Consider the following 15,150-nt stretch of genomic DNA (forward strand, 5'->3'; position numbering starts at 1 on the left):
AACATACACTAAAATTAGTAAAGATGAGAGATTTGGGTAATATCAAGTGGAATAATAGGAAATCACATGTACAGCCTATTTAGAGACCTTTCTGATAGTATTTAGTAAAATTTAATATATATATGTACTCCACAATTCAGCAATTTTATTGGAGTGTATAAGCCAGAAAACTCTTACAGAGCTTTACAAAATGATGTATATAAGAATATTCATCTTGGGAAAATGAAGAATAGGACTCCACTTGCATATCTATCAGTAAAGCAATTGATAAAATGTGTAATATGTTAGTGAAGGATTATTATGCAGTGATCAAAAGGAGTTAGCTAGACATGTAATCACATGAATAAATCTCAAATGTTTTAAAAGAAAAAAGAGACAAAGATTTACAGTACAGTGATATACACAATATCTTATATTTATAGAAATATGCAAATATATTAATACACATTATGAAGGGAGAGAAGAGAGAATATAGGAAAGCTATTTATGTATATATAGAGGAACAAGGGGTATAGAAAGAAGTGAGAATGAATACCAATGTAAATGGCAGTTGTCTCTTCCAAGAGATTGTTTAAATTCATTATGTCATTGTAGAATTGATTTAGTATTGATCAGCTGAAGTTGTTTAAAAATACGTATTATTTCTGTTGCCTTCCAAAATAATCAGTTGCCCATAGAACATGAAAGCTAAGAGTTTACTTGTAATTTTTAGTTGCAACAATATCCCTGAGACTTCACATTTTTAACAAGGATGATAAAAATTATGTAGCACAATGATTTCACTGAAAACAATTAGCTATTAAGACATTAATACATTGTCAGGTTAGAGTTAATGTTAAAAGGAAACCCAGGGAGATAAACAAGTCCAAAATCTACTTTTTCCTGGGGAATCCTGGAAAACTTGAACCTCTGTTAATAAGCATGGACCCCTAAGAGCCAAACCCTTGGAGTGAGAGTAAACTGGAAATGCATGAGCCGTTGTGGGGAATTTCAGCCTTGAACTTGATTTTTAGCCTTTAACTTGATTTTTAGCCTTAAACTTGATTTAAGGTGATCATTGACAGGTAGTGCTCCAGGAACTGATAGAATCAAATGCAGATCTTTAATGAAATCTGACTTCTTATAGTGAATGTGAATGTGACTTCTTACAGTTTTGAATGTTTGAATGTTTATTCACTCTAAACCTCAAATCATTCGTACAACTAGTTTTTTATGTTCTTAACATAAACAGTCGAAGATAAGTGCATACACAAGGGAACATGACACTATGAGTGACAGCCAGCAGAGAAAAGGAACATAAAAATAAACTTGTAAGCATTTCAAATATTGTAATTATCAGACACAGTCTATAATATGCTAGGTAATTTAATTGAAATAAAAGTTAAATTTGAAGGTGTACAAGGAAAAATACTGTAAAATTTGACAGATAAGAGAACAAATAGAACTCCTAGAAATGAAAAACTATAATGATCAAAATTTTAAACCAACTAGAAAATTTAATAGAAAATTAGATACAGCTAAACAAATAATTACTGAATAGAAAGATAGACAAGGATATAATTTATCCAATATGTAGGTCATGAAGTTGATAAGATGAAAAATACAGAAGAGAATATTAGAAACAGAGGACAAAGTAAAAAAGCTTAACATATATTTAACCAGAACCCAAGGAGATAAGAGAAAAATTGTATCAGAAGCAATAGTTAAAGAAATAATAATTTGAATTCTTCAAAATTGATGAAACCATCAATAAGCAGATTTAAGAGACCTAAATAAACCTAACAGGATAAATTTTAAAAGATATTCATATCTAGAAACATTATATTGAAAGCTCAGAAAACCAAAGAAAGAGAGAAATCTTTTTTTCAAAAGCCATGGGAAGAGGACATTGAACCCTCAAACACATGACAGACTGACAGCTATGCTCCATGTTTCTCAACAGTAGCAATGGAAAATAATAGAAAGGTATCTTTAGTGTACTGAAGGAAGTTAGCAAACCTTTCTACCTAAATGATCTTTGCATGTAAGAGCCATTAAATGAGAGTATGAAATCAACTTGGTATCAGTTTAATTTTAAATTATTCCAGATGATAAGAAAGAAGTAGTGTAAAGGCATTTCATCTCTTAAATGTGACTTCTTTTAATTTTCTTCTTTGCCCATCCCTTGCAACAATTCTGAGTCCAAGAGTTTGACCTACTTCTGTTTCTAGCCTTCTTCATCTCTAATGACACTCACTTCTACTCTAACCTAGTCACCTATAATCATGGCCTCTCTCTGGAGATGGTAGTCTCTGAAAACTACGTCATGTCTGAAGTCACAAATTCAAATATACTTCTTTTAATCTGCAATGTATTATCTTTCTTGAAGAGATTTAATCACCATTTATGCCAATAAATCCCAAATGTGACTCTATAGCCCAAATGTCTTTCCTCAACTACATTTATGTAATAGAAGCTAATTTATATAACTATCTATATGGATGCTCAAACTCAACAGTTTTAAGTTAAAATTGTTCCCTTCCTCAAAACTAAATATACCTTCTCCAGTTCCATATCTGTTCCTCTTTCTTCTGCTCTTTCTGTGTTTATTAGTTAATAGAACCAACAGTCACTCAGTTGCCTAAGCCTGAAGACAAAGTACATTTACCTTCATGCCTTTCTAACCCACTCCTTCTATGTTTATCACCATATACCCTATTGTTTTATCATTCTAATACAACCCCTTCACTGCATTTCTAGTTGAGGCCAATGTTTTCTCTTACTTGTATTATTGCAACCATTTGTAATCAATCTCTCACCTTTAATCTTATTCCTCTCTAATTTATTCTCAACTCTGAAACAGGATAATGTTTTTAAAAAGTAGAAACATAATCATGTCACTTTTCTGTTTTAATTATAATCCCTTTAATAACCCTACATTTCTACTGACGTAAAGTCCAAATTCCTTGACATAGTTACAAAATATTTTCTTATCTTTCCAATTTCAACTCTTACCATTTCTCTCCTCTTGATCTATGCCTTAGCCATATTGATTTTATTTTATTTCTTCCAAATATTTCTCTTTATTTGGATTTGCACAATCTTGTTTTTAGTTTTCCTGAAAAATTTTACCCCATAACCAATTTTTGTTTAAAGTACTCCTACTGATTTTTAATGTATCACTTTAGAATATACTTTCTCCAGAAAAATTTGTCTTGTATTTCCAAATTCTGGTTAGATAACCATCATCTATGCCCTTGTAGTAGCATGAACTTTCTTTATCATGACATTCATTGTGTTCTATTTAAAATATATGGTCATTTTTCCGTCTCCCTCTTGCGTGGCAGAAACTATGTCTGTTTACCATTCTATCTCGAACACTTATGACCATTCCTTGCACAAAGTATATTCTCAATAACTATCTGCTAAACTAATTAATTAATAGATAGATAGACATACTTAGAATTGTGCCTATGGAAAGCCTGGGTCTGCAAATGATGAAATTCAGTTTCACAACTAAACTGAGGTCTAATTTGTTCACATTTAAAAAAATGTTTAACTGGACTTGCTCTTACATTAAAAACCAGAAATGTTTTACTTTACTCACTACTTTTGAGCATTTATTTTCTACTCCTGCCAGCTAAGTCTCCTACTGAGTATCCCTAAATAAATGGTACCATTTATGCAGCTCAAAATGTCCAACCTTTCCAAAGCAACTGTTTTCGTATACCAGGTTCATTTTCAAGTAGATGATCTCATTCCTCTTTTCTGACTAGTTGTGGAGACAGCTAAGACCTCTAATTCTCATTTCCAATTTTCCTAAAAATCTCTTGCCTACTAAGTCAATTACATGTGAGAGTATTCTTCACTATCTTTAGTTGTTTAATATATTGTCTTCACAGAGAGATCATAACTCGTTTGAGGCAGGGGCTACATCTTAAATATGCTTCTTACATCTATACCACAGCTGTAGCAGATTGTGGCTGATGATGGAAAGGTAATAGCATCACATATCACAAAAATGCAACTCGGAAAATAGGCATATAGGAGGAGAATATAATTTAAATTTATTGACAAACACTCAAGAAAAACTAATATTTTGTCTGAAACATATTGGAATTTATCTAAAACCTGAAAGTCTGCAGAGTCGCATGGTGGCGCTGCAGGATAAGATGGTGAATTTTTTGTAACAGCAGATGCTCTGGTTTCCCTTAACCATGGGAACTGAAAGCGCTGGGAAACCAGAAGAAAAGAGGCTTTCAAAAGGTAGGGCACCATCAACACCTTCGCGACAGGATTACGAGTTTCTAGATTCCCAAAGGTCCAGGCTGACAGGTGAGAGGAGCAACTTTAACAGCTGCTAGAGACTGAGTTGAAACGTTTTCGCCAGAAAGACGTTTGGCTAAGAAGCCATGGAGCCGGGAAAGGGAAGAGCTCAGCGGACAAGGCAAGTGCTGCTTTTCTTTGTTTTCCTGGGAGGGTCTTTGGTGTGTTCTGAGACCTGGAGCTATTCCACAGCAGAGGAAATGGAGGTCGGCACATTTATAGCCAACGTGGTGAAAGACATGGGTTTGGATGTGGAAGACCTGGTTGCACGGGGCGCCAGAGTCATCTTTGACGACTATAAACCTTATTTGCGATTGGATCCACAAAATGGCGACTTGCTCTTAAACGAGCAGCTGGACCGGGAGGCACTTTGTGATCTCACAGAGCCTTGTATATTGCATTTCCAGGTGTTATTTGAAAATCCGTTGCAATTTTTTCGGGCTGAGCTTTTGGTCAAAGACATAAATGATCACACTCCCACGTTCCTAAATAATCATATACTTCTAAAAGTCTCCGAAGGTACTACTCTAGGAACTGTATTCCAAATAGATAGTGCTCAGGACTTGGATGTGGGAAAGAATGGTGTTCAAAACTATACAATAAGTCCCAATCCCTATTTCCACCTTAAATTACGACACAGTGATGAGGGCAGAAAATATCCAGAGTTGGTACTGGACCAATCCCTGGATCGAGAAAAGGAGTCTGAGCTTAGTTTAACGCTAACAGCCGTGGATGGCGGGTCTCCGCCCAGGTCTGGGACTACACTGATTAACGTTGTGGTCCTGGACGTCAATGACAATGCCCCTGAATTTGAGAAGCCAGTCTATGAAGTTCATGTACCTGAGAGCAGCCCTCTGGACTCCTTGATCATCAAAGTGTCTGCTACAGATTTAGATGCAGGAATAAATGGAGAACTGTCTTATTCATTTTCCCATGTCTCCAGAGATGTACGGAAAACATTTGAAATCCATCCAATTGCTGGCGAAGTCTATTTAAAAGCACCTCTAGATTTCGAGATTATTCAATCTTACATCATAAACATTCAGGCCATTGACAGTGGGAGCCTTTCTGGAAAATCAAACATTTTAGTTCGGGTTGTAGATGTGAATGACAACCCGCCAGAAATAGCCATGACATCTCTTACCAGCCCCATACCGGAAAACTCTTCACCTGAGATGGTGGTCGCTGTCTTCAGCATACGAGACCAAGACTCTGGAGACAATGGGAGAATGGTTTGCTCAATTCAGGACAACCTCCCCTTTGTCTTGAAGCCTACCTTCAAGAATTTTTACTCTCTGGTAACAGAGCACCCACTGGACAGAGAGATCAGAAATGAATATAACATTACCATCACCGTGACCGACTTGGGGACACCCAGGCTGAAAACCGAGCACAACATAACTGTGCTGGTCTCCGACGTCAATGACAACGCCCCCGCCTTCACCCAAACCTCCTACACTCTGTTCGTCCGCGAGAACAACAGCCCCGCCCTGCACATCGGCAGCGTCAGCGCCACAGACAGAGACTCAGGCACCAACGCCCTGGTCACCTACTCGCTGCTACCGTCCCAGGACCCTCACCTACCCCTCCCCTCCCTGGTCTCCATCAACGCAGACAGTGGCCACCTGTTCGCCCTCAGGTCGCTGGACTACGAGGCCCTGCAGGAGTTCGAGTTCCGCGTGGGCGCCACAGACCGCGGCTCCCCGGCGCTGAGCAGCGAGGCGCTGGTGCGCGTGCTGGTGCTGGACGCCAACGACAACTCGCCCTTCGTGCTGTACCCGCTGCAGAACGGCTCCGCGCCCTGCACAGAGCTGGTGCCCCGGGCGGCCCAGCCGGGCTACCTGGTGACCAAGGTGGTGGCAGTGGACGGCGACTCGGGTCAGAACGCCTGGCTGTCCTACCAGTTGCTCAAGGTCACGGAGCCCGGGCTGTTCGGTGTGTGGGCGCACAATGGCGAGGTGCGCACCGCCAGGCCGCTGAGCGAGCGCGACGGGGCCAAGCACAGGCTGGTGGTGCTGGTCAAGGACAATGGCGAGCCTCCGCGCTCGGCCACCACCACGCTGCACGTGTTCCTGGTGGACGGCTTCTCCCAGCCCTACCTGCCTCTCCCAGAGGCGGCCCCGGCCCAGGCCCAGGCCGACTCGCTCACCATCTACCTGGTGGTGGCGTTGGCCTCGGTGTCGTCGCTCTTCCTCTTGTCGGTGCTCCTGTTCATAGCGGTGCGGCTGTGCAGGAGGAGCAGGGCGGCCTCGGTGGGCCGCTGCTCGGTGCCCGAGGGCCCCTTTCCAGGACATCTGGTGGACGTGAGCGGCACCGGGACCCTATCCCAGAGCTACCAGTACGAGGTGTGTCTGACAGGAGGCTCCGGGACAAATGAGTTCAAGTTCCTGAAGCCGATAATTCCCAATCTGCTGCCCCGGGACAGCGAAATGGAGAAAGCCCCACCTTTCTGAATGGCATGGAATTCAATTAGGGATCTGATTATGATGCAGAACTTTTAGAATGAGTCTATTTCTTTGAAATCTTTTTGTTATTTAGAGTTTTTCATTTTGGGTAACTGCATTTTATTCAAGAGTTTTCAGAAGTTACAAGAATTTAAGACTATTTTTTGTTGTTTTAATCGTGAAAAAATTGAAAGCTGGAATTTACTTAGTCATTGTTTTGAAATACAACCTCAAATAATATGTTCACATACACATTATTTTCCCTTCAAGTTTAATTGCACACTGGGCTCATTCCTATTTTCTGAGTGTTCTGACTGTGGATCCTCTAACCAAAGCAGTTTTTATATGATTGAGAATATTATTATAGAAGTAAATGCATGATATTAACAAAAACATAATTGCTTGTTATCTGGTTAGGTTGGTTTCTAAGATGTTATCTAATTTAGGTTTCTTTTTTTCATTCTACTTTTTTCATTCTACTTTTTTCATTCTACTTTTCTGGCAAACATTGCAGAGAATTTTTCCTCTACTGAGGGTTTTTTTTTTTTTTTTTCATAATTATGTGTGAACCATATATATGCTAGTAGATGTTGTTTTATTTAAATATATTCAAAACCTTGTTTGGATTAAGATGTATATATCCAGCTCATGCTCCTTTCTTGTCTGAGAACTTCTCTATACTACCCAAGACAGGCGATCACTAGTGTGATGCTTATTCCATTGCAGGCCTTCTTTTCTTACACCTCCCCCCCCCATATATTTTTTAAGGAGTGGGGTCTTGCCATGTCACATGGGCTAGTCTTGAACTCCTGGGCTCTAGTAATCCTACCACATCAGCTTCCCAAAGTGTTGGGATTATAGACAAGAGCCCTGATCACTTTTTATTGGTCCTGTGATAGATTCCTAATTTAAGCTGGAATAGCTACATTCTCCAAACCCCTAAATTTGTGATTGAGATATAGTTCATCTACTTTTTCCTCTTGAATAAATGTTGAACGTGTGCTGAGGTAGCCATGTTTATAAGTTTCTAGATAGAGAGAAAAAGAGGGAGAGAAAATGGAAGGAAAGTAAAAGCGAAAAGGAATAAGAGTGGAGAAGGCAGAAGCCTAGAAAACAGTAGAGACTAAAATAGCTACTTAGTTCTAGACCTGTCCACCTAAGTTCAGTTCCTCCTAAGTCCCCAATGTTTAATTGCCCTTGGGTTCTACAGTAAGACTCCATTGCTAATAGTAAAATTCCTTTGTTTAACCTATCTTGAAGTGGGATTTCTTGAAATCAGAAGAGACTTGAAAGGTTTGTACAACCTTGAGTACTCAATTAGACTATCTACCTTGAAACCCTGGTCTTTTATTGCATGCTTCTAATGTTAACTTAATGAATGAAATACAGGATGTACAAGCCTAGAGATAACAAATATATACTAGAGGCTTATGTAATAAAATTTAAATTTGTAAATAATTTATGAGGTCTTTCAACAGAAAAATGCTACAAAGGGCTTCATGAAATGTCTCATTAACTTAACTTTCCCTCCATTATTTTATATGTCCCAGGATTACTTTTAAATAATACTTTTAGTTTAAATAATGATAATAACACTAGAATTGTTAAGTTTTCGGTTTCTGTACCTTTTCTCAGGATCATCATACCTTCCTTAGCAGACTCTTTCTTTTAAAAATTGCTTGTTAAGCTCAGCGTGAACAAAATTATTTTTGTCATGTAATGTAAAATCTTCTTGCTCCATAAATAATCCCAATTTATGGATAATATGGATTGACTCATGATTTCAGTTATAGTAATAAACATTTAATTAATATACCCTATTGCTAGAAAACCTCATGAAAAAATTTAAGTTTCTGCCAAGCCTAGGAGCTAAGATCTTAGAAAGGAGAAACTTTAACCAAGAGAAGAAAGATGGGAATGAAAAACTAACTTTGATCCATTAGGTTACTGACATAGGTACAAGCTTCTATCCCATTAATATTAAAAAATGCATAGACATTCAGGACGCATTTTCTTGGACACATAATAGTGAATTTGGATCCATGACCAATATATTTCTATAAGGAAAATTGTCCATCAGATTTTGACTGTGACTGGCATGTTCTCATATTTTGAAAGTTTAATCAAATTTGTTTGTATAGAAGAAAACATTCTAAAGTAGAATGTTGATTTGAGCTATTTATACCTTAAGAGAAACCAGTATAAACCACAATTCTTACACTTGGCTCATCCTTAGTTTTCTCAGTTAGCTAGGTAATTAGAATACCAGAACACATAATAGTGTATATTATTTAAACATTGTGAGTAGAACATTGGTTAAAGTTGGCAGAGTTGGGAAGACCCCCAAGTCTCCTCCCCGAAAATGTTTTCTCTTTCCTTAGAAGTAAGAATTTCAGTTCCATGCTAGGGTTTCAGGATTCCAATGAATCCACAAGAGATATATGATTGCTTACTAAAAATGAGTTGAGATCTTCTCCAGTTGGGAATATGCTTAACCTGCTATTTCAGGTGAACTTAACATATTTTCTTCTGCATTTTACTTTTTACTTTAACTTCAGCCTTTATATCCATGATCTTAGCTGTCTCCCTCTTAAAGGTTTCAGTGACTCTCAGCTTCAACATGTGTGTATCTCATTATTAACAATAGATGGTGATGCTCTTTACAAATTATTTTAGATACCGTAACAATTCAACATAGCAAGCTCACAGTCCTTAGACAATATTCACAAATAAGTTATCCACAACTCCTTAAGCTACCTATTGAGTTTGCATAATAAACCAGCTTTAGCTAGTATATCACTTAAGTTCATACCCCTGAAGTATTAGAATGAATCTCTTCATCTACTGGGCTAGCAGTCATTAGACCCATCAAAGAGAAGAGGCTTTCTTAACAGAAAATTGCGTTGTGGCAAGGATTGATTCCCAGAGCAGACTGCCTACTGACCCAACATAGGCATCCAGACCCTGAATGCTGTTGGTGTTGGAGAAATGGAGCTGAAAAGGAGCATTTTCCTAGAATAAGGCAAGTGCTGCTTCTCTTTGTTATGCTGTCTCAGACTTGCGCGGAGCGGAATGTTTATACTGTAGCAAAAGAAACAGAAAGCGGTTCTTTTGTGGCCAATGTAGCAAAGGACCTAGGGCTAGAAGTAAGAGAAATATCCCGGCGGAGGGCTCGGGTCATTTTTAACAGTAACAAAAAAATATTTTCAGCTGAACCTTCAGACTGGAGACCTGCAAGTAAATGAGAAACTGAATGAGGAAGAATTGTGTGACCTCACTGAGCCTTGTGTGCTGCAATTCCAAGTGTTACTGGAAGAACCTTTGGAGGTATATAGGTTTAAACTTTTGGTCAGTGACATAAACGACAATTCCCCTGTATTCCCAGAAGTAGAAATTATTTTGAAAATCATGGAAAATACTCCTCCAGGAACTGTGTTTCCTCTGAAAAACACACAAGATTTGGATGTGGGCATCAATAACACTCAAAACTACACCATCAACCCCAACTCCCATGTCCACGTTCTCACCCAAAATGGCAGTGAAGGCAGAAAATACCCAGAGCTGGTTCTAGACAAAGCCCTGGATCCGGAGGAGCAGGCTGAGTTCGGGTTAACTCTCATGGCAGTAAATGGCGAGGCTTCTCCCAGAACTGGAACTGCTCTGGTCCTCCTTGAAACCTTGGACATCAATGGCAATGTGCTTGAGTGTGTGCTGTCACTCTATCAGGTGCAGATATCAGAAAACAGCCCCCTGGAATCCCTTGTTGCCACTGTTTCCGCTAGAGATTTAGACATGGGAATTAATGGTGAAATATTCTACTCACTTTTTATGGTGATGAAGAGATTTCTAAGACATTTGCACTTAATGAACGAACGGGAGAAATTAAAATGATCAGAAAATTAGATTTTGAAAAAATTGTGTCATATGAGGTGGATATTAAAGCCTGTGATGGGGCAGGTCTTTATGGAAAATGCGCCATCATAATACAGGTGGTAGATATCAACGATAACGCTCCAGAACTGACCATGGCTTCATTTACAAGCCCCATCCGCGAAAATTCTCCCGAGATGTGGTAGCTCTTTTCAGCATTCCAGACCGAGATTCTGGGGAAAATGGAAGAATAGTTTGCGTAATTCAAAATGATGTTCCGTTCATGCTGAAACCTTCCGTTGAGAATTTCTACTGGCTGTTAACAGAAGGACTACTGGACAGAGAGTTTAGAGCCGAGTACAACTCACCATCACAGCCTTGGACTAGGGAACGCCTAGGCTGAAAACCGAGTACAACATAACTGTGCTGGTCTCCTACGTCAATGACAACGCTCCCGCCTTCACCCAAACCTCCTACATCCTGTTCGTCAGCTAGAACAACAGCCCCGCCCTGCACATTGGCAGCGTCACCGCCACAGGCACCAACACCCAGGTCACACACTCGCTGCTGCCGCCACCGAACCCGCACCTGCCCCTTGCCTCCCTAGTCTCCATCAACACAGAAAACGGCCACCTGTTTGCCCTCCGGTCGCTGGACTACGAGTCTCTGCAGGGGTTCGAGTTCCGCGTGGGCGCCACAGACCGCGGCTTCCTGGCGCTGAGCAGCGAGGCGCTGGTGCGCGTGCTGGTGCTGGACGCCAACGACAACTTGCCCTTCGTGCTGTACCCGCTGCAGAACGGCTCCGCGCCCTGCACAGAGCTGGTGCCCCGGGCGGCCGAGCCGGGCTACCTGGTGACCCAGGTGGTGGCGGTGGATGGCGACTCGGGCCAGAACGCCTGGCTGTCGTACCAGCTACTCAAGGCCACGGAGCCCGGGCTGTTCGATGTGTGGGCACACAATGGCAAGGTGCACACCGCCAGGCTGCTGAGCGAGAGCGACGTGGCCAAGCACAGGCTGGTGGTCCTGGTCAAGGACAAGGGCGAGCCTCCGCGCTCGGCCACCGCCACGCTGCACGCGCTCCTGGTGGATGACTTCTCCCAGTCCTACCTGGCGCTCCCAGAGGCGGCCCCAGCCCAGGCCCAGGGCGACTTGCTCACCGTCCAGCTGGTGATGGCGTTGGCCTTGGTGTGGTCGCTCTTCCTCTCTCAGTGCTCCTGTTCGTGGCGGTGCGGCAGTGTAGGAGGAGCAGGGTGGCCTCGGTGGGTCGCTGCTCGGTGCTCGAGGACCCCTTTCCAGGCATCTGGTGGACATGAGCAGCACCAGGACTCTATCCCAGAGGTACCAGTATGAAGTGTGTCTGACTGGAAGCTCCCCAACAAATGAGTTCAAATTCCTGAAGTCTGTTATCCCTAAGCATCCGGGCGCTCTGAATGACGGTAGGATAAGTCCAACTTTGTAAATGGTTTTGGATTCAATTAAGAATCTGTATATTTTTCAGAGCATTAAGGATAAAGGTTAGTTCTTTATCAATATATTAAGTCTCTGTTATGTTTTTTGTTCTATATAGATTTTCTAAGATTTTGCTGCTTTCATTTTCCTAGTTAAGATTAGACATTTTCTTTGATTATTTGTTCATACTTAGTCTCCTTTTATCATGTCCATTTTGATGAATACAACTTTCAAGTTTACTCACTAATGAAAAGTCATATTTGTTCAATTTATCAACTTTTCAAAATCACAGGCTGTTGATTTGAAGATTCCAGCCCCATTCTGTTTCATTAAAGAAAGCTTTTCTAAACTTTTGATGCTTAGAAGACAAGAACGATGATATAGTGATTATTAGTACATACTCTGTTTAATCTGTCTTATGCTTACCTGTCTTGAATTTTTAAATGGAGAAGTGTCTGCAAAAATTGGTTTTATTTCACAATAGCATGATGTGGGAAAGACTACATTTTTTCCCAAACTTAAAGACTTTTCTGCTCTTTTAATAACCTCTATTATATAACATATATAAGCATTAGTATTATTATTATTGAGACAGAGTTTCACTCTTGTCGCCCAGGCTGGAGTGCAATGGCGCAATCTCGCTCACTGCAACCTCGCTTCCCCGGTTCAAGTGATTCTCCTGCCTCAGCCTCCCAAGTAGCTGGGATTACAAGCCCCTTGTTTTAGTAGAGATGGGGTTTCACCATGTTGGCCAAACTCAAAGTGGCTCCTGGAGTTTGGCTGGTCTCAAACTCCTGACCTCAAGTGATACACTCGTCTCTGCCTCCCAAAGTGTGGGATTACAGGCATGAGCCACCTCGCCCCGCCATATGAGCATTATTTAATGATTATTAGATTATCTCAAGATTTAAAAAATCATAGCTCCCTTTTGTAGTGTCTATCTAGCCCACCTGATCTTTTTCTGGAAACTTCTCCCTGTCTTTAGCAGAAGTGTAATGTTGCAGCCACATTTATTTTATATGACCCAACTCCCTCTGTGATTTCAAACACAAAAATAAGATGATCTTAGCTGGCCTAATCTGATTCTCTCTATTTAAAAAAAAAATGGCTTTAGAAACCAGATACAATATAGTCTCTTTGTTAGGAACATAACCAGAAAGTGGTGTCATATCTGGCTAAACATCTGAAAAGAAATACAGGACATCAATCTACTGAGAGACAAGAAAAAAGAAGATATCAAAAGAATGACCTTGTTGTAGATTTTCCTGTTTTATATTTTCCAGTCCCTCCCAAGTCTGCTTTTCCCTTGGGTTTTTGGAGACAAATATGTGCTCTTTAATAAATTTCCTCTAATTAAGAGACCTAAGTGAGGTTTTTGTTGTCAAAAGCATATTAGATATTCTTGCATTGTTGGTAAGTCAGACCTTTCTTACTATTAAGTTTTCATTGTGGCTTTTCATATTAATATGACAACATTTGGGATCAAGGAGGTTGTAAAATATTAGTAGTCTGTAAGGGGCATGCACTAGGTTTTCTAGAATATATAATTTTGAAAAAAACTGAAGGATCTTTCCAATGGTACAGTCTTTGAAATGTTTAATAGAAAGTCCTAGAAAATTTTATTATATGAGTGTTTTGAATATCATAAGTGTCATAATAACATTACTGTAAAAAAAACCTTGACAATGAAAAATGTGTGTCTAAAAGAGACATAATCATTATATTTAGGGTCATGATAATCTTGTTATGGTGTTTCTTTCTATTATATAATATATCCCTTGCTTATGGGTAGCTAGGTTATTTTGCCACTTAATGAAATGACATTTTAGGCCATTCTGAGTTACTTCTCGTTACTATTTAAAGGGCATAGGAAATACCTACCTTATGAACATGCTGTCTTTGTTTATCCATCTTATATAATGGACTTGAATCCCAGCAGAAGAGGGGACTTCTACAGTAGGAGGAGAACTTGTCAGCATTTTTTAATTAATTGTGATTCATTGATGTATCTATTTAACAAATATTTATTGAGCACCTATCGTGTGCCGGGGATTATTTTAGATATTGGCGATGCAGCAGTGAACAAAATGAAGTTCTAACACGTGAGATTGAAACAGAAAGGAAACAATGAAATGAGTACATCTATACTACGTCTGATGATAATAAATCTGAGAGAGACAAGGCAGGGCCAGGTACAGCAACTCGTGCCTATAACCTCAGCACTTTGGGAGGCTGTGGCGGGAGGATTTCTTGAGCTCAGAAATTTGAGACCAGCCTGGGCAACATAGCAAGACCTCATCTTCACAAATAATTAAAACATTAGCCAGGCATGGTGATGCGCAACTGTGGTCCCAGCTACAGTTGCTGAGGTGGGAGGATCGCTTGAGCCTGGGCAGCTGAGGCTGCAACGAGCAGTGATTGTGCCACTGCATTCACTACTGGGCAATAGAGCAAGACCCCATCTCAAAAAAAAAAAAAGAAAAAGAAAAAGAAAAAAAAAGAAAAAGCAAAGTAAGAGATATAGGAAGTGCCTTCATATGTTTTTTTCCACAGTTTAAAATTTTCATAAAATCGTAACTCTCTGACTTTATGTAGAAAGGCTATCACCCTGGAATGAACATGTAGCTTTTTCTTGATGTAATTCAACCAATGGGAGCACAATTCTGGTACACAGGCTGTCTAGAACTTGAAAGAAATCAAAGAATTCATTTTGTTTTGATGAGAAAATGTTAAGAAATCACGTGGCTATGGGTTATTATTATTATAAGATGACTGATCCCTATTATGTCTTCTTTCACTTCTCAATTTCCCTCAGAGCACCCCACCCAGACTACAGGCTCTGGACGGTGGGGACCATGTCTGGGTTGTTTACTGATGCGTATCATAATTTGGCACATAGAGACCAAAAATACCCCTTTGAATGAAGAAATTAATAATTATAATTGCGTGATATTGTGATTACATCATTTTCTCCCATTTTCCAAACTCCTAATAGAATGGAGAATAGATCAATTGTAGCAATTCGTTTCGAAGTAAAGACAACGCATGGTGGCGCTGCAGGCTAAGGCTTCAAAAAAAGGAA

At 40.0% G+C, this 15,150-nt stretch overlaps 1 protein-coding gene and 1 pseudogene across 1 annotated transcript; both read left to right on the plus strand.

Annotated features, from left to right (window-relative positions):
• Window positions 1–4,200: 4,200 nt before the first annotated feature.
• LOC102116405 (protocadherin beta-18) lies at window positions 4,201–7,385 on the plus strand. The gene has a single exon (XM_015452022.4). The coding sequence runs from the start codon at window positions 4,392–4,394 to the stop codon at window positions 6,756–6,758; it is 2,367 nt and encodes a 788-aa protein (XP_015307508.3). The 5' UTR covers window positions 4,201–4,391; the 3' UTR covers window positions 6,759–7,385.
• Window positions 7,386–7,521: 136 nt separating this feature from the next.
• LOC141407076 (protocadherin beta-15-like) lies at window positions 7,522–14,574 on the plus strand (annotated as a pseudogene).
• The last annotated feature ends 576 nt before the right edge of the window (window positions 14,575–15,150 follow it).

This window comes from Macaca fascicularis, chromosome 6 (genome assembly GCF_037993035.2).
Source record: "Macaca fascicularis isolate 582-1 chromosome 6, T2T-MFA8v1.1".
Lineage (NCBI taxonomy): Eukaryota > Metazoa > Chordata > Mammalia > Primates > Cercopithecidae > Macaca > Macaca fascicularis.